Source organism: Lithobates pipiens, unplaced genomic scaffold (genome assembly GCF_037356315.1).
Source record: "Lithobates pipiens isolate NorthernLeopardFrog02 unplaced genomic scaffold, aLitPip1_a1.2 Scaffold_8, whole genome shotgun sequence".
In the NCBI taxonomy this organism is placed as follows: Eukaryota; Metazoa; Chordata; class Amphibia; order Anura; family Ranidae; genus Lithobates; species Lithobates pipiens.
Window position 1 is genome coordinate 595,546,574 of NW_027507903.1, and position 26,054 is coordinate 595,572,627.

The 26,054-nt window shown below is 43.6% G+C and overlaps 1 protein-coding gene across 1 annotated transcript in view; it reads right to left on the reverse strand.

The window, feature by feature from the left end:
- The window catches only part of LOC143961250 (complement C3-like), a 351,241-nt gene that overhangs the window by 302,083 nt on the left and 23,104 nt on the right, over positions 1-26,054 (reverse strand). The window contains exons 3-4 of the mRNA XM_077470486.1: positions 10,231-10,399; positions 9,013-9,083 (exon numbers count right to left, since the gene is read on the reverse strand). Of these exons, the coding sequence (XP_077326612.1) occupies positions 9,013-9,083; positions 10,231-10,399 (240 nt within the window). The remainder of the gene's footprint in view (positions 1-9,012; positions 9,084-10,230; positions 10,400-26,054) is intronic.

Sequence of the window (26,054 nt, forward strand, 5' to 3'; positions counted from 1 at the left end):
CTGATGGGCACTGATATGCTGCACTGATGGACACTGATATGTTGTACTGATATGTTGCGCTGATGAACACTAATATGTTGCACTGATGGGCACTGATATGCTGCACTGATGGGCACTGATATGCTGCACTGATATGTTGCACTGATGGGCACTAATATGTTGCACTGATGGGCACTGATATATTGCGCTGATGAACACTGATATGCTGCACTGATGAGCACTGATATGCTGCACTGATGAAGACTGATATGCTGCACTGATGGGCACTGATATGCTGCACTGATGAAGACTGATATGCTGCACTGATGGGCACTGATATGCTGGGCTGATGGGCACTGATGAGAAGACACAGATAAGGCTGCACTGATGGAGCTGCATTGATGATCAGTGCCCTGATTATCAATGTAAATAAATGTCCCCTGTAACTGGAAAGACAGTTATTGGTTTTCCTTTCCTCAAACAGTGACAGCGTTGATAACCGGCATTTGTTTACATGTAATCCACTGTGATTGGACACAGGTGATCACATGGTAAAGAGCCTATGTCATTGCCTTTTTACCCTGATCAGTGTTGCGATATGTCACCACAGATCGCCACGCTGCATGCCCCCGGGGGCACTCATGCACAGTGCGATGTGAAGGACATATGACATCCAGTGCTTTCTAGTTGACTATTATATGTATGCTCCTCAGCACCATCCAGTGACTATCATAAGAAATAGGTATGCTACTCAGCACCATCTAGTGACTATCATAAGAAATAAGTATGCTCCTCAGCGCCATCTAATGAATATCATAAGAAATAAGTATGCTCCTTAGCGCCATCTAGTGACCATCATAAGAAATAAGTATGCTCCTCAACTCCATCTAGTGACTATCATAAGAAATAAGTATGCTCCTCAACTCCATCTAGTGACTATCGTAGGAAATAAGTATGCTCCTCAGCGCCATCTAGTGACTATCATAAGAAATAAGTATGCTCCTCAGCGCCATCTAGTGACCATCATAAGAAATAAGTATGCTGCTCAACGCTATCTAGTGACTATCATAAGAAATAAGTATGCTCCTCAGCGCCATCTAATGAATATCATAAGAAATAAGTATGCTCCTCAGCGCCATCTAGTGACCATCATAGGAAATAAGTATGCTCCTCAGCGCCATCTAATGAATATCATAAGAAATAAGTATGCTCCTCAACGCCATCTAGTGACTATCATAGGAAATAAGTATGCTCCTCAGCGCCATCTAGTGACTATCATAAAAAATAAGTAACCTTTGCAGCTTAAGATGGCATTTTGTGATAATACACAGAGGATCTAAAAAGTTCCCAAAGTCCTTAAAATCAATGAGTCCATATGCTACTGGAGCTAGACCTATTGTATAGGTTATGACTGGGTGTCAGTGTTGGTAGCCAGCGGTCAGAGCAGAAGGAGACTGTATGCAGTGAGAGAGGGGAGAAGAAAGCAGTGCCAGTCTGAGTGTAATGTAGGGTTAAATAGTATTAGGCCTTTTGCACACTGCAGCTTGAAAAAGCTCAGAACAGGCGGAAGCGTCCAAGATGGCCGCATAGACCGGGAGCTCCGCGCCACCCTGGACTAACGTTCGCCGCCACGACTTTCTGAGCCCTCGTTTTTACCGGTAAACAGTCACTTCGGATTGGGGAAAACGCAGGCTTCACACGAATGCCCGGTTCTAAGTCCCGACGGAACCCCAAACCCGCGCTTTCCACAGCGTTAGAGAGGTCAGGCCGATCCAAGATGGCCGCCGTTACCTCACAAAATACAGCCTGCAATGAGGAATCCATAGCGGACCAAGACTACACAGTTAAGCACCTCTCTTCAACTTCAAATTCAACTTCAAACGGCACAGTGAGTGAAATTCAACTCGGGACCCTATCCCCAGCATCCACAGACCCTCTTCTGAGTCATATTAGGGGGGAAAGTAACCCATCCATACAGCATATTTTACCTATAAGCTTTGCCCCATGGGACATAGTTCCTAGAGATGCGCCCTCACCTCCCACAGACTATGCCTCTATCCACTTCTCGACGTTCCAAGATGGTGAACGACTTCTGCTTCAATTGGGAATGATCACCCAGGAACTTCCACAGACTTCTACACCGAAAGGATCCTCTTCATCCAAACGCCCCTCACCGACAAGCCCCTTGACGCAAATATGGCAGAAACAGATGCCCAAGAGATCGAGGGAATCTCCACCAACCTGAAGATACACCTGAACTGTCCAATTTTTGTGGAAAGAAGGAAGGAAAAGGACAGAAAAAAGGAAGAAAGAATTTTTGACTTCCTTACGGTTTGTCCTTAGGGCCGAACCTTTACCAGGACCGGGTTGACATTTGGTCCTGTTTTTCCTGGAAACTTCTCCAGGCTTTTTCCCACAGAAGACATTAAAAAGGATATTTTTTTTTTTTTTTCTCTCTCTTTTCTAAAGTGGAAAATTTCAAAATATTTTTCCTTTTTGACATATAAATTTACTGTAATGCCTGTATTAGACCCCTCTTCCTCTATAATTTTATTTTTCTCTCCAACTGACCTTTTGGCTTTATATTTGATGGTTTTTTTTCTTTATTTTTATTCTTATAATGGCTCTTTTTGACATTAAGTCACGGTCACTCATATTGTAGAGGAAGAGGGGGGCAGTTGCACATTATTTATATTTCCCCTATGTTTATTATAGTCTGGGCTCAGATTTTTTGTTTTAGTGCCTTTGAGATAATCAACCTATGTGGCGAGGTTGTCCAGGGTGGGTACAATGCACCCCCCTGTTTACTTCGATAGGAGAACTATTTCTCCTACCGGGGTTTGTTTACAGCGACCCTTTTGGGCCGCTTTGGGATTTTTTTCCCTTCCTATTTTATTTATTGTATACATTACTATTTTTTTTGTCTTGAATTGTTATTTTATATAATGCATATTCTGATGTACTTTTATTTTATTTCATTTTTTCCTAATTCTATTATCTCCCTACCTTCTTCTTCCCCCTTTCCATTCTCCCTTTCTTACCCTTTCCAGTCTAAACACATCTTCCTTCCCATCTCCCTTGTGCAGGATCAGGGCCTGGTTGGATTCTCCTCGTTTTTTTCTCACAAGCATTTCTTCCAAAGAACAGGTGTCATCTCCTATCTGCCAGGGATCACCACAAAGACAGGTATTCCTTTTGTTCATAGTATTAACTACTACATGCTCTTCCCATGAACTCTACCTCACCGGTACAATCTGATCTCCGTATAATGTCCAATAATGTTCAAGGCCTTAATTCCCCAGTGAAAAGGCGTAAAATTATGCAACAATTTCATGCCCTCAAAGCTGATGTTATCTTGATGCAGGAGACGCACTTCCCCATTTCTTATAACCCCATTTTCCTTCACAAAAACTTTTCTCAATTTTATCTAGCTAATGCTTCCAATAAAACAAAAGGGGTTGCGATATGCTTTGCCAACAAAGTTCATTTTCATCATTCCAAAACAATTAGAGACCCAGAAGGCCGATACATCCTGGTCTCTGGGTCAATTATTACAGTAACATACACATTTGTTTCCTACTATGCTCCAAACTCCCGCCAGGACAATTTTTTTGAAAAGACTCTCTTGACGCTGAAATCCCATCTGAAGGGAATTGTTGTCCTGGCGGGAGATTCGAACATCCCATTTGACCTTTCCTCAGACAGATCCAATCCTACTAAACCAATGCCCAAAAGACCTCCTAAATGCAGTCTTAGGGTTGCACATTCCATCCAATCAGCAGGCCTGATAGACATATGGAGAGAAATGAATCCCCGATCCAAAGACTACACTCACTTTTCTATCCCTCATAATACATTAACCAGAATAGACCATATCTTTATTCCTCCACATTTCATCTCTTTGGTTGAATCCTCCAAAATTTATGATTCCTCTCTCTCTGACCATTCCATCGTTTCATTAATTATTAGAGGGGGAGGAGGAGATAAACGACCGTTCCAATGGAGGCTTAATGAGTCTCTTCTAAACAATCCAGCTCACTGTGCGGTATTAAACTCAGCCCTTTCGGACTACTTTACAGATAATAATACAGACTCAATTTCGCCAGGCTCCCTGTGGGCGGCACACAAGGCGGTCATGAGGGGTAAAATAATTCAACTCTCAGCCCGACTCAAAAAGGAACACTCCGCAGAGCTTGTACGACTCAAAGAGGAATTCCAAACACTTAGCAAAAGTCATAAACAACATCCTACCCCAGAGAGCCTGGCTGAACTTGATAGAGCACGCATTGCACTTAATCTCTCACTCACTACCTCAGCAGAAAAACATCTGCGATGGACAGGAGCTCGCTTCTATTATCAAAAAGATAAAATAGGTGCCAAACTCGCGAGTAAATTGTGTCCTCGAACTCGTACCTTGGTCTTCCCTAAAATTAGACAATCTTCGGGTACCCTTACACAAAATCCGGTAGAAATTTTGAAATCATTTCATGATTATTATGAAAACCTCTACTCTAAGACAACTCATACACATTCCAAAGCTAGGAATCAGTTCCTTGATCACCTCGATCTACCTTACATACATCAAACTCATAAAGAACTAATGGATGATTCCTTCTCCCCTGCCGAAATACTTGACGTCATAAAAGCCCTTAAATCAGAATCAGCACCGGGCCCCGACGGTTTCTCGGTCAGATATTATAAGACTTTTGGACCAAAATTAGCTCCCTACATGGCTCGTTTCTTTAATTCTCTCCGGGATGGAGCCCCCCTCCCGAATGATTCTAATACTGCATTTATCTCTGTTATTCCGAAACCTGGTAAAGATACTAGTGAAGTGGGAAATTACAGACCCATTTCGCTGATCAATAATGATCTTAAAATTATGACTAAAATATTAGCCAACAGAATGTCCAGTTTTATATCTAACTATATTCATAAGGATCAGGTGGGCTTCATCCCGGGGAGACAGGGAACGGATCAGGTGAGAAGGGCAATTGACTTAATATCATTATTGAATTCACACTGGGACGGGGGCCCGGCACAAGAAGGCCTTCTGCTGTCTTTGGACTTGCAGAAGGCATTTGATTCTGTTTCATGGCCATATCTTTTTGAAATTCTCACCAAATGGGGTTTCGGAGCAAATTTTATGAACATTCTAAAATCCCTATATTCAACCCCCTCTGCTCAAGTACGTCTATTAGGCCACCTCTCTCAACCATTAGATATCCATAGAGGTACTAGACAGGGTTGTCCCTTGTCACCGTTAATCTTTATTATAGCTATAGAAACTCTAGCCATCGCCATTAGAGCAGATATAAATATTAAAGGTGTTCGTTGTGGTTTAGAAGAGCATAAATGTGCTCTCTTTGCTGATGATATGCTTATATTTCTGACCTCACCCTTAATTTCCACCCCCAACTTACTTCATCTCCTTCGGGATTTCGGAACTATTTCAGGTCTCCAAGTTAACATTTCCAAGTCAGTTGCTCTCAATATTTCGGTTCCCTCATTAACCATCTCCCGACTTGCGCCCTTCTTTCCCTTCTCCTGGGCTACAGATAGGATTCCCTATTTGGGTATTTCTCTCACCAAATGTGTCAGTAATTTATACAATGCTAATTACCCACCCGCCTTCAAATCTTTAGAAGCAGATTTAACTAAATGGTCTAAAGAAGGATTGTCTTGGCTGGGCAGGCTCAATGCAGTCAAGATGAACTTATTTCCTCGAATTTTGTACTTATTCAGAGCCCTTCCCATACCTATTAAAAAGTCGACTCTCAACAAATTCCAATCAAAAGTGATTGGATTTGTCTGGGGAAAACAGGGACATAGACTGGCGCGTGACATCCTGTTCCGCCGGACAACCCAAGGTGGTTTAGGACTTCCTAACCTCTTTTTATATTATCAAGCAGCACAACTAGCACAATTTTCAGCAATATATACTAAAACCAATAGTCCAGACTGGGTTTCTATTGAGAACCAGGCAGTACCTGACTACACATTAGATCATCTAATATGGAGACCAACAAAGCAAAGACCTGCCATATTGTCCCCAACGCTTTCTCAATCCCTAGAACTTTGTGACAGACTATACAAAAACGTACACCTGATTTCCCCACTGAGACCTCTCGTACATTTATTCCATAATCCTGATTTCCCTCCTGGCCTGAACATCCAAGATTTTCATTGGTGGTTGAACAAGGGCCTTTTCAGAATTGGACATTTCATTACACCAAATGGACCCATTTCAATGGGACACTGCTACTCCAAACTAGAGATGCCCGATTCAGAACAATTGAGACTTTCACAGATTAAACGTTTTATACATTCTCTTGAACTTGACAAACCAAATAGTTACAATGTTACGATTTATGAGCAATGGTGCTTAAAACATGGTCATCGCAAAGGAGGTATTTCCCTTATCTACTCGTCCCTGGCAGATAGGAGTGACAAACCGACATATGCTCGTTCTTGGGAAGAAGACTTGGACATCCAACTAGATACGGAATTGTGGTTTCAAGTTTTTAGACGTTCTTCCAAAGGTATTTTAAATATTTCCTTAATCGAAGCTAATGTCAAAATTCTAACGAAATGGTATTATGTTCCTGTGAGACTTTCAAAGATGTACTCAGAGATTTCACCGCTCTGTTTCAGAGGATGTGGTCTTTTAGGTACAATGTTACATATATGGTGGTCTTGTCCTCGCATTCGAAACTTTTGGAATAACTTTATACATCTAGTGAGGAAGGTCACGAAAGCCCCAATCCCACAAGATCCTTCATATATCCTTCTGAACCGCAGGCTACATAATACCCCTAAACATACTCAACAACTAATCTTTTTTATGTGCTTGGGAGCCAAGATCACTTTAGCAAAAGCTTGGAAAACTTCTAGGGTTTCTCTTGTGGCTACCAGGCAAAAAATTTCATGGATTATGATTCAGGAACAAATAGTAGCTAAATTACGGAATACCACTCAACAATTTGAAATGACATGGGATCCATGGGCCCAACACATCAAAGTACAATTGTTTCCAGGACACCTTCTGTCTTAAATTCTACATGGATGGAGCCAGGACCCTGAATCCTGTACAACTCTCCCTTCCTTAACCTCCCTCTTCTCTCCTGACTACACTTTCTACTTTTCCTTTTTTTTGTTGTTTTTCTTTAAGCAGGATTTCTCATATTTAGTAATTGATCAGATGTTACCTTATTCTACTACATTTTTCCTTAGTTAACCTTTGTGGTTCGGACTGGAGTTTAATAATTCTAAAGAGTTCATTTGGAATTTAATTGGGAATTTTGAAGTTCAGCTGTTCACTTCCCTCCGGGGAGCACAATTTCTGGGTGCTGTACGGGGGTTTAAAGGGACGTAGATGGGGAGTTCTTCGGCGGGAGTCCCCCGAGCTATCCCACTCCACAGTGTGAGCCCATTGGGGTGGAGTGGTGACCTTGGGGGTCTCCTTAGAAGTTGCCGATATGTTTATAACCTAAATCTTCTACACCTCCCATTTAAATCTTAATCAAATTCATTTTTTTTTTTTTTCTTTTCTATTTCCCTTTTATCTATGTGTATGTATGTATATTATATATATATATATATATATATATATATATATTTATATATATTTTTTTTTAATTTTTGTGTCCCTTTTTCTTATATACATCATTATTACAAATTTTCAATGAAGTGGATCTTTACACTCCAAGCCCTTCTTGACATATAATAGCCCCAATTATATCTGTATAAGATACCTTGTATATCTTGTCTTTTTTCTGATTGATGCATCCTGCTTTATTTGAATTCTCTGTTTTTTTTATGTTATGTTTTTGCTTTATTTCTATTTTCTGATTATACATGATGTATTTACCAAAGAATTAAATTCAATAAAAATTATTGAAAGAGAAAAAGCTCAGAACAGCTTTTTATTTTTTACTGAGCTAAAATACAGCCCATTCATTGTAATGTGCTTATGCACACAGGTGTTTAAATAATTCTAATAGTATATTCTTCAGTAAAAAATGTTTTTAAAAATATGCTTTTTTGGTCAGTAATTTACATCTTATGCGCAAAAATTCCCCTTAACATATTGTGCAGATCGAGAACAAGTTTTTGTGAAATTGCACAAAGGCATATACACGAAAATATATACAAAAAAAAGGCTGAAAAGGGTACTCACGTTTATACATGTACTATATGCTTCTTTACCTATACATAAATGTGAGTCTAATACTACCCATTAAAACATAATGCTTTTAACCTTAAACTACATTCAGATTGGCACCACTTTCTTCTCCCCTTTCTCATAGACGTAGTAGTAGTAGTGATAGTGGTAGTAGAAGAATTAGTAGTAGAAGATGTAGTAGTAGTTTTGTAGAAGTAGTTGCCTCAAAATCGCACCACATAACTAGTCGTAGTAGAAGTAGTAGTAGTAGAAATAGTAATAGTGGCCATAGAAGTAGTAATAGTAGTAGTAGAAGTAATCGTAGTAGTAGCAACAGTAGTAGAATTAGTAAAAGAATTTGTATTTATAGTATTAGAAAAAGTAGTAGTGGCCATAGAATCGCCTCAAAATCACTAAAGGTGCATTACATAACTAGTCGTAGTAGCCGTAATAATAGTAGAAGTAGCAGTAGTAGCAGTAGCAGTAGAAGTAGTAATAGTAGCCATAGAAGTAGTAGTAGTAGTAGCAGTAGTAGTAATCATAGTAGCAGTAATAGAAATAGTAGAAATAGTAGTAGTAGTAGTAGAAGTAGTAAAAGAAGCAGTAGTAGTTGTAGTAGAAGTAGTAGCCATAAAATCACCTCAAAATCACTAAGAAGTTGCACTACATAACTAGTAGTAGAAGTAGCAGTAGTAGAAGTAGTACCGTAATAGTAGTAGGAGGAGTATTAGAAATAGTAGTAGTAGTAGCAGTAGCAGTCAAAGTAGTTGTAGTAGTAGGAGTAGTATTATAAATAGTAGTAGTACTATAGTAACCAAGTCTTGTTTAAAAGCAGACAACACAAAATACAAGAGATACATTGTACTTACCAGAATGTCTACTTGCACTGCCTTGTTTGTTGGCTGCATGTTGAAATTTACAGGATAAAGTCTATATTGGACTAGAGGAACAGAAGAGAGACCACAACACAATCAGATGTCTGGAATGGGACAGATTTGGTCTTCTGTATTCCAATCATTTCTATTAACATTTTTTTGTAAAAAAAAAAAAAGTGCTTACAATAATAGGCCCAATGCACAAAGCCAATACCATAGATGCCAATACCATAGATGCTTTTTATATTTATGAACATTTTTCTTTTTTCCTTTTTGATATCATGTATGGACTATAATTTATATACATAAGTGAAAAGGCCAATCTGGACAGGATTGTAGGACTTGGCAACTGGTCGCGGGCCACAATGAGCAGAGCACAGCCCACTCCACGGGTCCTCAGATCCGATCTGTTTTTTTTTGTGAATCAGATTGGAGGAAGACGGGTGTAAAAGGACACAGATTTGTTTACATCTGCCGTTTCATAGAGGTGAATGGAGGGTTCAATTGAGTTGGACCGATTGTGTGAAAGGGGCCTTTCACACTAATGCAGCGCAGTGCACCTGTGTCTTTCCTGCACGTTAGCTACACTTTGCCATAGACTTCTATTATATCCTGCAGGTATGGTGCACTTTCTGAAAGCTCACCAAACCCACAGGTAATAACAGAAGTCTATGGCTCAGTGCAGGTAACCTGAAGGTGCGCTGCACCTGCGGATCAGTTTGAAAGCAGCCCAGTAACCACTGAGCAGATATGCCCATATATACACTGTAATTTTAGTAATAAACTGACCTTTAATAACAGTCTTCTATTCAGGTATCGCCGGCTGTTGCTGCCCCCAGCAGAGTGCATTTGGTATCACTGCGCCTGTGGCAAGAGACGGCGCTATACAGGAAGCATCAGCTAATACAGCTCTGCTCTACAGCTGCTTGCTTTGCTGGCTTCATTAAAACAACACAGATGCTCTGGGATGGCGGGTCTGCAACCCATGATCTGGGCTTGCCAATCTGCCATCCCACAGAAGGAGGCACATCAGAGGGCTCCACGGGTCACTGGTTGGGCACCCCTGGGTTAGGCCAACTAATTGAGAACAAAATACTCATTCTGAGGCTGATATTTTACCACCTGACCAGAGAGGTGGAGGGATAGAAGTTTTCCTAAGGTCAACAATAGTTTTATTTCTTCATTTTGCTTCTACATTATACAGATAAGTACCTGATGTCCCCGGAGTGTAGATGGGTTTGTCCGTCTGTATGAAGATGTATCCACTGTGAAAGTTCAGGAGGATAACTTTCTCTAAGCTGCACGGTGGATTGCTGGACTTCACACTTACAGATATATATTGTTTCCTCTTTGGGTCTTTTATTAAATCTTTACCCGGAATCTGGATAAGAAAAACAAAAACATTCTCAGCCTAAATATCATATAAACCTCTCATTATGGATTGTAAAGCGGGCCTTACCCCACAGATTTATCCATTTCCCAAAGAAAGCTCTAGGCTCTGGGTCGAAATTACATTTAATAAATGTTAATAAATCCTTCATCAAATATAGCATTGTGGTTTTTTGCAGTGCTGCTTACTGGCCCATTCATAGAATATAATATGTTCAAGACATGCCCTGGTGATAACTGTCACAGCTACAAATGTGCTTACATCAGTTGGTAACCAATCTTTCAGGCCATTAAATGGCTGGTGTTATATCTGGTCATGGGTGATGTTCCATGGAACCTGCACATCCAAATAGAGGAAAGTCCGCTCATTTCGAGTGCGTCTCCAGGTAGGCAGGGCCCGCGAAGGAGACGTCGCTGGCCCCGCCGCCTGGTATGGACTTAAAGGGGAACCCCAACAGCGAAAAAAATCGGCGTGGGGGTCCCCCCAAAGTCCACAACAGACCCTTGTCCGAGCACGCTACCCGGCCGGCCAGGAAAGGAGGGGCGAGCGAGCGCCCCCCCCCTGAGCCGTACCAGGCCGCGTGCCCTCAACATGGGGGGTGCCTTGGGGAAGGGGGGAAGGGGGGGCCACGCGGCCCCCCCACCCCAAAGCACCTTGTCCCCATGTTGATGAGGACAAGGGCCTCTTCCCGACAACCCTGGCCGTTGGTTGTCGGGGTCTGAGGGTGGGGGTATCGGAATCCGGGAGCCCCCTTTAATAAGGGGGCCCCCGGATACCGGCCCCCCACCCTATGTGAATGAGTATGGGGTACAATGTACTCCTACCCATTCACCTGTAAAATAAAAGTACAAAAAAAACACAACAAACGAGATAAAATCGTTTATTGCACAGCTCTGGGGGTCTTCCGTCTTCGGGGGTCTTCTCGCCGGACTTCTCCGCTATCTTCTTGTAGCACTTTTGCTAGCGGAGGAGCCCAGCATTCTTCCTCGCCGCCGGCCTCTTCTTCTGACTTTGGGGGTCTTGTCCCCCTCTTCGGTTCTTCTGCCAGGCCACCGCGCCTTCTTATAGCTCTTTTACAGGCGGTGGCCCGGTCTTCTGTCGCCGCCGCCGCCTTCTGTTCATCTGTTCTTCTGTTCTTCTCTTCTTCTTCAGATGTTGCCTGGCCGAGTCCTCCGCTCACAATGACAGGGACCGGGCAGGCGGCAACTTATATAGGGACAAGGGGCGGGGTCTTCGGTGGATGTCACATGGGTTCATGTCACATGGTGACCCCGCCCCCTTACGATGTCACAGTCCCGGAGGATGCTGGGACTGTCGCCATGTGATATCAACCCATGTGACATGAACCCATGTGACATCCACCGAAGACCCCGCCCCTTGTCCCTATATAAGTCGCCGCGTGCCCGGTCCCTGTCATTGTGAGCGGAGGACTCGGTGAGGCAACATCTGAAGAAGAAGAGAAGGACAGAAGACCGGGCCACCGCCTGTAAAAGAGCTAGAAGAAGGCGCGGTGGCCCGGCAGAAGAACCGAAAAGGGGGACAAGACCCCCGAAGTCGGAAGAAGAGGCCGGCGGCAAGGAAGAATGCCGGGCTCCTCCGCTAGCAAAAGAGCTACAAGAAGATAGCGGAGGAGTCCAGCGAGAAGACCCCTGAAGATGGAAGACCCCCAGAGCTGTGCAATAAACTATTTTATCTCGTGTGTTGTGTTTTTTTTGTACTTTTATTTTACAGGTGAATGGGTAGGGGTACATTGTACCCCATACTTATTCACATAGGGTGGGGGCCGGTATCCGGGGGCCCCCTTATTAAAGGGGGCTCCCGGATTCCGATAAGCCCCCCGCCCGCAGACCCCGACAACCAACGGCCAGGGTTGTCGGGAAGAGGCCCTTGTCCTCATCAACATGGGGACAATGTGCTTTGGGGTGGCGTTCCCCAAGGCACCCCCCATGTTGAGGGCACGCGGCCTGGTACGGCTCAGGGGGGGGCTCGCTCGCCCCTCCTTTCCTGGCCGGCCAGGTAGCGTACTCGGACAAGGGTCTGTTGTGGACTTTGGGGGGACCCCACGCCGTTTTTTTCCGGCGTTGGGGTTCCCCTTTAAGTCCATACCAGGTGGCGGGGCCGGCAGCATCTCCTTCGCGGGCCCCGCCTACCTGCAGACCCGCTCGAAATGAGCGGACTTTTCTCCACGCGGGAAAAGTCCGCTCATTTTAAAAGTACGGAATGTCCACCGAAAGGCGAGTCCGGCGGGAAGATTGGAGTGCAACACGGCCTTCTAAGTCCGCCGTACTTTCGGGTCAAAAAAGTATGCCGGAGGCTACACACGGGGGGATTGTCTGGCGGACTTGAGTTTGCCGGACTTTTCCACCTGCTTGTTTGATCGTGTGTACGCGGCATAACACTAACTCTTTCTGTAACCCCAAAACTTACACTAAACCTCTCTGCATTCCCAATTTATGCTAACCCTTCCTGTAACCCTCAAACTAACCTTCTCTTCTAACCCCAAACCTTATGCCGCATACACACGGTCAGATTTCCCAACGGGAAATGTTGGATGTGAGCTTGTTGGCTGAAAGTCCAACCATGTGTATGCTCCATCGAACATTTGCTGGCAGATTTTCAGATACACATGTTTGCTAGCAGGTTCTCAAATTTTCCGCCAACAAAACTTTGTTGTCAGAATTTCGTCTCACAAAAGTTCATACATGCTGGGAATCAAGCAGAATGAGCTGTACTGGCTATGAACTCGTACGTCTTGTATGTCACTGCATTCCCAAGTTCGTAATTGTTAGCCAACATTTGTGTGACCGTGTGTATGCAAGACAAGCTTGAGCCAACAACCTTCGAACAAAAATCCACGGTTTTGTTGGCAGAAAGTCTGATCATGTGTACGAAGCATTACATTAGCCTTCCTGTAACACTAATCTTCCCAGTATCCCTTACATTAACCCACATTGTAACCCCAATATTTACACTTCTTGTAACCCCAACAGTTACATAGTTATGCCGCGTACACACGATCTGATTTTTCATCTGAAAAATCTTCGAAGGTCAAGAATGCGGTGACATACAACACTACAACGAGCCGAGAAAATTAAGTTCCATGATTCAGATCATGCGTCAAATTGTTTCTGAGCATGTGTAGGAATTTTGCGCTTCAGAATTGGTACAGACAATGTGAATTTCCCATCTGAACTTTTGACCGAAAAATTGAGAACCTGCTCTAAATCTTTTGCTGGTGGGAATTCTGCCAGCAAAAGTCCGATGGAGCATACACATGGTCAGAATCTCTGACCAAAAGCTCACATCGGACTTTTGCTGGCGGAATTTCCGATCGTGTGTACAGGGCGCCCCCTTCCCCAAAGCACCCACCCCCAAATGTTGAGGGCATGCGGCCTGGTACAGTTCAGGAGGGGGGGCGCTTGTTCGTCCCCACCCCCTTTCCTGACCGGCCAGGCTGCATGCTCGGATAAGAGTCTGGTATGGACCTTGGGGGGACCCCCACGCCGTTTTTTCAGCGTGGGGGTTCCCCTTAAAATCCATGTCAGGCGACGGGGCTCGCAAGGTGTCAATCTCACCGATAAAAGCCAAGAGATTGACTTCCTTTTCTAGTCCTGTCGTAACAGATCACATTCAAAATGAACGGACTTTAGTCTGTGTGTTGGCAAGTCCAATCATTTGGAAGTTTGTCGTAACTCCGTCGAAAGTCCGTGGGAAGACCGGTGGACCTAGTCTGCCAGGAAGTCCGGTTATCTGTGGGCAAGTCTGTTCGTTCGGAAAGTCCATCGGAACTCCGCCGGAAGTCCGTCGGACCTAGTCTGCTGAAAAGTCCGGTCGTGTGTATGCTGCATAAGTGTAGCAGTATGGTTCCATTTAACCACTTCAGCCCCGGACCATTTTGCTGGTCAAAGACCAGACCACTTTTTGCGATTCGGCACTGCGTCGCTTTAACTGACAATTGCGTGGTCGTGCGACGTAGCTCCCAAACAAAATTGGTGTCCTTTTTTTCCCACAAATAGAGCTTTCTTTTGGTGGTATTTTATCACCCCTGTGGTTTTTATTTTTTGCGCTATAAACAAAATAGAGCGACGATTTTGAAAACCCATTATTTTTTACTTTTTGTTGTAATAAATTTCCCCCAAAAATATATAAAAAAACGTTTTTTCCCTCAGTTTAGGCCGATACGTATTCTTCTACATATTTTTGGTAAAAAAAATAGCAATAAGCGATCATTTGTTGGTTTGCGCAAAAGTTATAGCGTTTACAAAATAGGGGGATAGTTTTATGGCATTTTTATTAATAATTTTTTTTTACTAGTAATAGCGGCGATCAGCGATTTTTATTGTGACTGCGACATTATGGCGGACACATTTGACATTTTTGACACATTTTTGGGACCATTGTCATTTATACAGCAATCACTGCTTTATAAATGCAGTGTTTCCTGTGTAAATGACACTGGCAGTGAATGGGGTTAACCAGTGAGTGGCAGTGTAGGGGTTAAGTGTTCCTAGGGGTGTGTTACTAACTGTGGGGGGGTTGGGCTTTCATTTAGTGAACACTGATCTCTGCTCCAATACCATGGAGCAGAGATCAGCGTCACTAGTTGCTAGGCAGAATGGGGAAATGCTGTTTACAACAGCATTTCTCCGTTCAGCCGCCCCGTGAGATGATCGCGGGTATGCCCGCGGCGATTGAGTCCACGGGACCCGGGACCGGACTCACGGGGGTCCCGACCGGCACGCGAGTGCGCCGGCAGCGGAGTGCTCGTGATGGCAGGGCAGCAATAAAGATTGGACGTACCTGTACGCCAATATGCCTGCCCATGCCATTCTGCCGACGTACATCGGCGTGCGCCGGTCGGGAACCGGTTAATGAAAGTACAACATTTAGCAACTCACGTGGTTGATGATTAAGACAGGCACATCTAAGTATGCAGACATCCAGGGTAAAGCTGTCCACATAGACCATCCTCTGCACCGACGGCTCTCACCGCTGTCAGTCTGCAATTGTGACCGGGAAGACTACAATGCAGAAGAGTGATCTGAAGGTGAGGCTTGAACCACTCATGGAGCGCAGCGTGGAAGGGATGAGATCGATGGCGGTGTGGAGGACGGTCTATGTGGACATCTTTACCCCGGATGCCTGCATACGTAGATGTGCCTGTTTTAATCAAAAACCATGTGAGTTGCTAAATGTTGTACCTCCATTAAATGTTGCTCCACTTAGCCCCTGTACACACGGTCGGAGATTCTGCCAACCAAATCCAACCAGATTGTGTCCGAAACTGTTGCATACACACGGTCGGACTAAGTTGTCGAAAAATCCGATCTTTCAGAACGTGATGACGTAATTTCGTTACGATGGGACTACATTCAGGCTAGTAGCCAATAGCTTTGATGTAGGAATTTGATCTGAGCATGCGTGGCACTTGGTCCGATCAAAATTCGCTACACATGATCGGACTATGTCCGATCGAACCATTTGGTCGGGAAATATTTCCAACATGTTGGAAAATTGGGTCCGACGGATATTCCGACGGAATCAGTCCGATGCATACCACACACAGTCGGATTATCCGACGACACGGTCCGATAGGACACATTCCGACGGATTCTCCGACCATGTGTACAAGGGCTAAGAGATGCCTCTCTTCTCTTTTATACCCTGTTGTGACATCGCTTGAGGGGCATTGTTAGGTCTACAAAAGATCTGGGGCTAGAGCCCATAGCAGCGAAGTAAAGAAAGTCATACACTTGGGTGGGCATACACATGTATATAATATGTGTGTGTGTGTGTGTTTTATATATATATATATATATATTGTAAGGGATCTTCCCGGGGTAGGGTGTGTTTGGACACAGTTCACAGCAGACTTGGAATTTATAAAGCAGATCTTGGCGTTTATTCGTGGTACAAACAGTCCAGCAAACAAAATATACAGCAACACCGTGCTTTCTAAGTACAACAAAAATAAAAGTCCTAGCCCGGCTGGGCGCTTACTAACAGGTTCTGCTCACCTATCTGACACTTACAAACACAGCGTCTTTCGCCTGGATATCGCAGGGTGAGTTTTAGCTCCAGCAGTGGCTGTGCTTGCAGCTTCCTTCAACACACAGATTGTTCATTCCCTGGCTGAGAGCAATCACCTGCAGACCCTGCAGTGCCTTTAGCTTCCCAGGCTAATTAGGATCAAAGCTCACCTGATCCCAAACCCAGAACTGGATCGGGGGATGTGGAATGACAGGTCCCTCTACCAAACCTACCTGCCATTCCATATAAACCCAGGCCCGGCAAAATTAAATAACAACTCAGCAGCATATCGCTGCTGAGAAACTGATCCATCCTGGATTTACCATCTCACACTGTGTAGCAACCTAGGTGAGATGTACACCCCCTCGATCACTTCTCCAGTGACATGTCTACATATCCCCCCCCTCTTTTTCAGACCGGAGGGCTGAGCCTTTTGTCCCCACAGACAACTTACCCTTGACAATGCGTCAGCATTTGCCTGTAATTTCCCTGGCCTGTGTTCCACAGTGAAATTAAAGTTTTGTAGGGAGAGAAACCATCTAGTCACTCTTGCATTTCTCTCCTTGTTTAACTTCATCCATGTTAGGGGGGCATGGTCTGTCACCAACTTGAATTTCCTGCCTAGCAAGTAATACTTTAACGATTCTAGGGCCCACTTTACTGCCAAACATTCTCGCTCCACAATGGCATAATTTTTCTCGGCCGGGGTTAGTTTTCTACTCAAGTACGTCACTGGATGCTCCTCACCATTCACTACTTGTGAGAGTACTGCACCTAAGCCTGTGTTAGAGGCATCTGTCTGGACCAGAAATTCTCGCCTGAAATCGGGGGTAACTAAGACAGGTGGTTGGCACAAGGCCGACTTAAGGCTTTGGAAAGCCTTCTCGGCCTCTGGGGTCCACGTGACCATTGCTGTCTTTCCGCCCTTTGTCAAGTCAGTTAGTGGAGCAGCAACTGAGGCAAAGTTCGGCACAAATCTACGGTAATACCCCGTAATACCCAGGAAAGCTCTAACCTGTTTCTTTGTCAGGGGTCTAGGCCAATTCTGTATTGCCTCAATTTTATTTAGCTGTGGCTTAATCAACCCTCTCCCAATAATGTAGCCTAGATATTTGGCCTCTTCTAGGGCTAGAGCACACTTCTCGGCATTTATGGTCAACCCCGCATCACTTATGGCATCCAACACGGCCTGTACCTTACAGAGGTGACTTTCCCAATCAGGGCTAAAAATGACCACATCATCGAGGTAGGCAGCTGAGTAATCACGATGTGGTCGCAGAATCAAGTCCATCAACCTCTGGAAAGTTGCAGGCGCTCCATGTAACCCGAATGGCATCACTACATACTGGAATAGCCCATCAGGGGTGGAGAATGCAGTTTTCTCTTTAGCCTCACCAGAAAGTGGAATCTGCCAGTAGCCCTTTGTGAGATCGAGGGTGGTTATGTACCTGGCGTTACCCAACTTCTCAATCAACTCATCTACCCTGGGCATAGGATACGCATCGAACTTGGAGATCTCATTCAACTTTCTGAAATCGTTACAGAACCTCCAAGTTCCATTGGGCTTTGGGATTAGCACAATTGGGCTGGACCATTCACTCTGTGACACCTCAATTACCCCCAGAGCAAGCATACGTTTTACCTCGGCAGATACGGCTTCCCTACGTGCCTCGGGTATCCTATAGGGCTTAAGGTTTACTCTGCTTCTAGGCTCAGTTTCAATGTGATGATGGATGAGGTGTGTACGCCCTGGGAGGTCAGAGAACTTGTTTTTGTTTTTCTGTAAAAATTCCTGAGCCTCCTGTTTCTGTGACACTGATAGAGTATCACCTACCTTGACTGGAGGGATTGGTGGTGACAAATTATTAACAGTATTTGTCGCCACCAAGGATTCCCTGTCTTTCCAGGGCTTGATCAAGTTTATGTGATAAACTTGGAAAGGCTTCCTTCTACCTGGTTGGTGCACCTTGTAGTTCACCTCACTGACCTTTTCAACAATTTCATAGGGACCTTGCCACTTCGCCAAGAATTTACTCTCAACAGTGGGGACTAGTATAAGGACCCTATCGCCTGGGTTGAATGTCCTGATTCTTGCGGACCGGTTGTAAATTCTACTTTGGGCCTCTTGAGCCCTCTGGAGGTGTTCCCTTACCAGGGGCATTACAGTGGCTATACGGTCCTGCATTTGTGCTACATGCTCAATAACACTCTTGTATGGGGTGGACTCATTCTCCCATGTCTCTTTTGCAATGTCTAGTAGACCCCTAGGGTGATGACCATAGACCAACTCGAATGGTGAGAACCCTGTGGACGCTTGGGGCACCTCCCTAATAGCAAACATGAGGTAGGGTAATAAATGATCCCAGTCACGCCCATCTTTTGCCACCACTTTCTTCAACATATGTTTCAAAGTTTTATTAAATCTCTCCACCAATCCGTCCGTCTGGGGGTGGTATACAGAGGGACGGATGTGTGAGATTTTAAATAGTCTGCATAATTCCTTCATTACTTTCGACATAAATGGCGTACCTTGGTCAGTTAGGATTTCTTTGGGGATCCCAGTCCTAGAGAACATATAAAACAACTCACGTGCAATTGTTTTAGATGCAGTGTTTCTTAAGGGTACAGCCTCAGGATAGCGGGTCGCATAATCCAGGACTACCAAAATATACTGGTGTCCTCTAGCTGACTTTACAATGGGACCCACTAAATCCATGGCAATACGCTCAAAAGGCACCTCTATAATAGGGAGCGAAACCAAAGGACTGCGAAAATGTGACACTGGGGCACTAACCTGACATGTGGGGCACGACTCACAGTATTTTTTAATGTCATCATATATGGCCGGCCAAAAAAACCTCTGGAGAACCCTCTCTCGCGTTTTGTCAGTCCCCAAGTGTCCCCCAAGAACATGGTTATGTGCCATGTCAAGCACCTGACGCCGGTACGGCTTAGGTACCAGAAGCTGTTCCACAATCTCATCCTTAACCTTATTGACTCTATAGAAAAGATCATTAGTCACCGAAAAATGTGGAAATCTTTTTTCAGCATCTGGTTCCTGAGGTACCCCGTTCATAACAGCAACCTGCTCTCTCGCATTTTTGAGAGTGGGGTCCTGTAATTGTGCAGCCCCAAAATTATCGCTAGACACCTCTAAGTCTAGTATATTTTGCTCAGTGGGAGGAGCCTCCTCCTCCCCAGCCAGGACCTGCAAAGGAAAACAATCATTTTCATCCTGTACACTTTTATCATTCACAGTGGACAAGGCAACCCCCTTAGAGGTGTCCTCACTCCTTTTGGGGATTTTTCTTTTTTCCCAGAGAGCCCAGAATAAAGGAAAATCGCGCCCCAATATTACATTATGCATGAGGTTTTTAACCACACCCACTTCATATTGTACTGTGCCTTGTTCAGTCCCGACTTTAGCCAGCACTATAGGGTACACTTTTGTATCACCATGTATACACACAACGCTCATATGCTTTTTAGACTCTAAGTCCCCAGTCACCAGGCTAGCATGCACCAAGGTTACGAGGCTTCCTGAGTCCATTAACGCTTTAACAGGAAAGTCATTGATTGTGATGTCGCAGATTTGCGGTTCAGTCTCTAGTCCAGGAACTGCAGCACAAGATGGTTCCGCAAATAGCGACTGACGCCGGCTAGCGTCACATTCCATGGATTCAGAGGTAAGAGGGCAATGGGCCGACACGTGTCCCGCCTCATGGCATCTCCAACACTGGATAGGGCCTGGTCTCTTTGGCAAGGAGTCCTTTTCAGAGCCCCTTAGCCACCCGGGACCATCACCAGTCTTTTGTCCCTGAGACACCACTTGAGCCCTTTTCCCTCCATCAGCACCCCTCCACACTCCCCCAATAGATGGAAGTCTCTTACCAGCTGACGGCACAGATCTGCCGCTCCGGGGACGTGAAGATTCTGCAGGAACATCACGGAGGTAGTCCTCAGTCGCCTGGAACCTCTCCACAAGGTTGACAAGTTCGTTGGCATTCTTAGGATCACCTTGTCCCACCCAGCGTTGCAGGTCAGTAGGAAGTGCTCGGAGGTAGCGATCCATCACGACCTTCTCTAGGATTTGTGCAGGAGTAGAAGTGTCTGGCTCCAACCACTTTCTTGCCAAATGGATTAGGTCATACATCTGGGACCTCGCTGATTTGTCCAGACTGTAGCTCCAGTTGCGTACCCTCCGGGCACGGACTGCAGTAGTAACTCCTAGTCGGGCAAGTATCTCCTCTTTTAGCCGAGTATAGTCCTTAACCTCTTGCTCACTGAGGTCATAGTAGGCCTTTTGAGGTTCACCTGTTAAATAGGGCGCAATTACCTCTGCCCACTCAGCGGCTGGTAACTTCTCTCGCTCAGCCACGCGCTCAAATACTGTTAGATAGGCTTCAACATCGTCCTCAGCAGTCATCTTTTGCAGCGCTTTCTGCACAGTCCTTCTCCCAAAAAAAATCTCTGGAGCGGCTCCCATCACCACAGGCGCCTCTCGATTTGCTATCAGGTGCTCGATAAGTTGTTGTTGTGCAGCCATGGACTGTTCATGTCGTCTATTGACCTCTGTCTGAGCCTGCTGTTGTGCAGCCATGGACTGTTCATGTCGTCTATTGGCCTCTGTCTGAGCCTGCTGTTGTTGCAAACTCACTTGCATAAACTGCTTCAGCATCTCCTCCATGTTGCTGGACTGTTCTTGGAGTGTAGTTGCAGCTTTCACCCAGGACATCAGCAGCTGTAGCCAAGTCTGTCCACACCGTTGCCCCTAGCAACCGCGTTGCCCGCTACCTCCACCAATTGTAAGGGATCTTCCCGGGGTAGGGTGTGTTTGGACACAGTTCACAGCAGACTTGGAATTTATAAAGCAGATCTTGGCGTTTATTCGTGGTACAAACAGTCCAGCAAACAAAATATACAGCAACACCGTGCTTTCTAAGTACAACAAAAATAAAAGTCCTAGCCCGGCTGGGCGCTTACTAACAGGTTCTGCTCACCTATCTGACACTTACAAACACAGCGTCTTTCGCCTGGATATCGCAGGGTGAGTTTTAGCTCCAGCAGTGGCTGTGCTTGCAGCTTCCTTCAACACACAGATTGTTCATTCCCTGGCTGAGAGCAATCACCTGCAGACCCTGCAGTGCCTTTAGCTTCCCAGGCTAATTAGGATCAAAGCTCACCTGATCCCAAACCCAGAACTGGATCGGGGGATGTGGAATGACAGGTCCCTCTACCAAACCTACCTGCCATTCCATATAAACCCAGGCCCGGCAAAATTAAATAACAACTCAGCAGCATATCGCTGCTGAGAAACTGATCCATCCTGGATTTACCATCTCACACTGTGTAGCAACCTAGGTGAGATGTACACCCCCTCGATCACTTCTCCAGTGACATGTCTACAATATATATATATATATATATATATATATATATATATATATATATATATATATATATATATATATATATATATATATATATATATATATATATATATACATACATATATATATATATATATATATATATATATATATATATATATATATATATATAATATTGTTACATATCTGACTGAGTGTGTATCCCCCTTACACCAGGGTCCCCATAGAGCCTCCCCACTTACACCAGAGCCCCCCTCATTATATCAGGTTCCACAGAGAGCCCCCCTTAGATCAGCGTCCCTTGAGAGCCTCCTCCTCACAGCAGGGTTCCCAGAGAGCCGTTCCACTTACATCCGGGTCCCATGAGCCCTCCTTATTACATCAGGGTCCCCAGAGAGCCCCCTCCTTACATCAGGGTCCCCAGAGAGCCTCTTCCTTTCATCAGGGTCCCCAGAGAGCCCCCCTTTCATCAGGGTCCCCAGAGAGCCCCTTCCTTACAACAGGATCCCCAGAGAGCCCCTTCCTTACATCAGGGGTGGCTGTGGTTCCCAGCCATTACATTGCCTGGCAGATTGTTATAGAAGTGGACGTCAGAACAATGATTACATTGTCGGGACTGCTGAATATAGATAAGAACTTGTACCTGATAACATTAACTAGTCATGTTCATCCCCTGGCCACCAGCTGAGCAGATGGAGCCCAGAGCCAACCCTAGGTAAGAGATTCGGGGCTATTTGCCCCAGATTTTGGGCTATAGCCCCAATAGCCACCCCCTAGTGATGCCACTGCATCGCCTGTATATCAAGTCAAAATTTATTTAAAAATTTTGCTTGTCTTGTAAATCGCTCTCAAACCACGTTACTTTCAAACCAAGTTACTCTCAATCTAAGCTTTTACTGTATGCTACGTTTCATTTACCTCTTCATAAAAATAAAAAATAAATCTGATTTGTTTGACAACTTCCGTCTTTCATGAATCCATACATTCTGTTGCTTAAAATATTTATTTCCAGCAAGAACTCATCTATGTGGTCTTTTATTAAACGTTTCAGTATCTTCCTGGGTGGATGCCATCCCGTCCAGGTGTTTTATTCACCTTTATTCTGTCTAGATATTTCTGAACCATATCAAACCCTTCATGTAACACTAATCTTCCCTGTTACTCTAACATTAATCCTCCCTGTAACACAAAACCACCACTATAACCCCAAACTTTAATTAACCCTCCTTGTAACCCGCACAGTAACTCTCATACCAATCATTGCTGTATCCCCATCCCTAAGTATAACCTATCCTGTTACCCCATCACTAACACTAGCCCTTCCTGTAACCCTAATGCTGCTTACACACAATCAGAGTTTTCGATGGGAAATGTTGGATGTGAGCTTGTTGGCTGAAAGTGTGTATGCTCCATCGAACATTTGTTGTCGGACTTTCCACCAACAAATGTTGGCCAGCAGGTTCTCTAATTTTCCGCCAACAATACTTTGTTGTCGGACTTTCCGATCGTGTATACACAAGTCCGTCGCACAAAAGTTCACGCATGTTCGGAGTCAAGTACGAGCCGTAAGCGTTCCATCTTGTAAAACTAGCGTTCGTAATGGAGATATCACATGACTATTGAACTTCATTTTTGTCAGCTTGCCATACGTCTTGTACGTCACTACGTTCATAATTGTTGGCCAACATTTGTGTGACCGTGTGTATGCAAGACAAGTTGGAGCCAACAACCTTCAAACAAAATTCCACGGTTTTGTTGTCGGAATGTCCGATCGTGTGTATGGGGCATTACACAAATTTTCACCATAACCTTCCATGTAACTCTAACAATAATCCTCCCATGTTGCCCCAATCCTAACACTAACCCTCTCTATGACCATGACAGAAACCCTCCCTTTAATTCCAGTTCAAACAAACCCTCCCTGTAATCCCAAATACTCACACTTAACTTCTCTATAACTCCAGCTCTCATGCCACGTACATACGTATCAGCCAAACCGCCTGACTGTCTGACGGACTTTCCGAACGAGCTACCTGCCCACACACAGTACTTTTGCAGCGGACTAGGTACGGCAGACTTAGTTCGCCAGACTATCCGCCGTACCGCCGGACTATCCGCCGTACTTTTGAAATGAACGGACTCGCCCACACACACGGAGCAATGTCCGTTAATTTTGAGCGTGGCTCCAGGTAGGCATTTTTATTTTTCTCTGATGCTTTGGGTACGTTTGCTATCTACAGCCCTAACCTAATATACCAGTCCTGACAGTAATTAGGGAGGTTTGGACTTAAATTGCCATATTCTGGTTCCAGAGTGGAGGAAGCTGTAGTTTGGTAGAGCTAGCCAGGCGGGTTGTGAGGCAGTCCTTCACACTTAGCACTAATCCTTTCTGCAACTCTAAAACCTGGTACTAGACATGTGCATTTCTTTTCGTTCCGAATCAAAATTCGGACACATTTTTAATTATTTTGACATTTGGATGCATCCCAATTACCGAATTACAATAATAATGAATTTAAACGAATTCGAAATGTTTTGAATCGAAAAAACCACGGACGAAATTAGAATCGAATTCGAAAACAAATTTTAAATCTATTCAAATCGAATTTGAAACAAATTTGAATCAAATTAAAAAAAAATTTGAATCGAATTTGAAAAAAATATGAATCAATTTCTAAAAAAGAATATAATAAAATATAAAATAAAAAACAATAGAATAGAAATAAAAGAATAGTAAAGAATAGAATAGAATTGAATAGAGTGTAATAAAGTACAATAGAATATGCCCGTCTTCTGAAATGCAAATTTCAAATAGTATAAATCTGAATTCGAGAATAGATTGGAAAATAACAAATATCAAAACAATGGAAACTAAAATAATTTATATAATATTTTATTCTATGCAGTTCTGTTGTTTTTCCAGTCAAATTTTTTTCTATTATTGTATATTCTATTCTAACATGAAATTATTCTATACTAAATTCTAATTTTGGAAGATGAGACATAGACAGAGACATAGATAGATAGAGACAGAGAGAGATAGAGATAGAGAGATAGAGAGATAGAGACATAGAGAGATAGAGACAGAGAGAGATAGAGACAGAGAGAGATAAAGACAGATATATATATATATATATATATATATATATATATATATATATATATATATATATATATATATATAATAGACTAGGAAAACAATAGAACAGAATAGAATAAAATATAATATATATTATATATAAATCCATTTTACAAAATTCTAATTTCATATAGAATGAAGTGGAATTTGAATAGAAAATATTAGAATAGAATAGAAAATAATAGAAGAGAATATTATAGAAAAACAAAAAAACAATAGAACAGATCAGAAAAAAAAAAAATTATATATATAAAAAAACATGTACCGACATTTGAATTTCATATAGAATGAATTTGAATTCAAATATAAAAGATTAGAATAGAAGTAGAAATAGATTAGAAAAACAATAGAACAGAAGAGAATAAAATATTATATATATTATATGTTATTCTCTTCTGTTCTATTGTTTTCCTACTATAACACATATATATATATATATATATATATATATATATATATATATATATATATATAACCATGTTCCAACATTCACATTTTGGACAGATTGAATTCGAATTTGAATAGAGAAGATTAGACTAAAAACAGACTATAAAAACAATAGAACAGATATGATATTTTATTCTGTCTGTTCTATTGTTTTTCTATTCTAATCTTTTCTATTCAAATTTGAATTCATTCTATATGAATTTTGAGTTTCAGAAGATGGTATATGTCAGACCACCAGACATACCTCACTGGCTGAATGTCAACCAGTTAATAAATGAACCTACCAATGGCATTCAGCATACTGGGCTTAACACTAACTTTCACACTAGCCATATACTAAGCAAGCATGCACCCAGTCCCAGGATCCTCTGTGTCAACCCACCCTACCACCTCCGAGGTTCAGCACCAGAATCGACTGCAGAGCCTCCGAGAACTCACCATCGAAGGTAAAACGCTGGTACTCCGCAGCGAGATTCTCCCTGTGTTGCAGTACCTCGCCCAGGCCTGGCCCCCCCCCCGGGTTAACACCTGCAAGGCCATCACCAGGGCAGTGTTTCACTTCATCTGGAGCTCCAAAATGGACAGAGTAAAGCGGGCGGTTATGTTCAAGGAACCCCTCAAGGGCGGTAAGGGCGTGCCC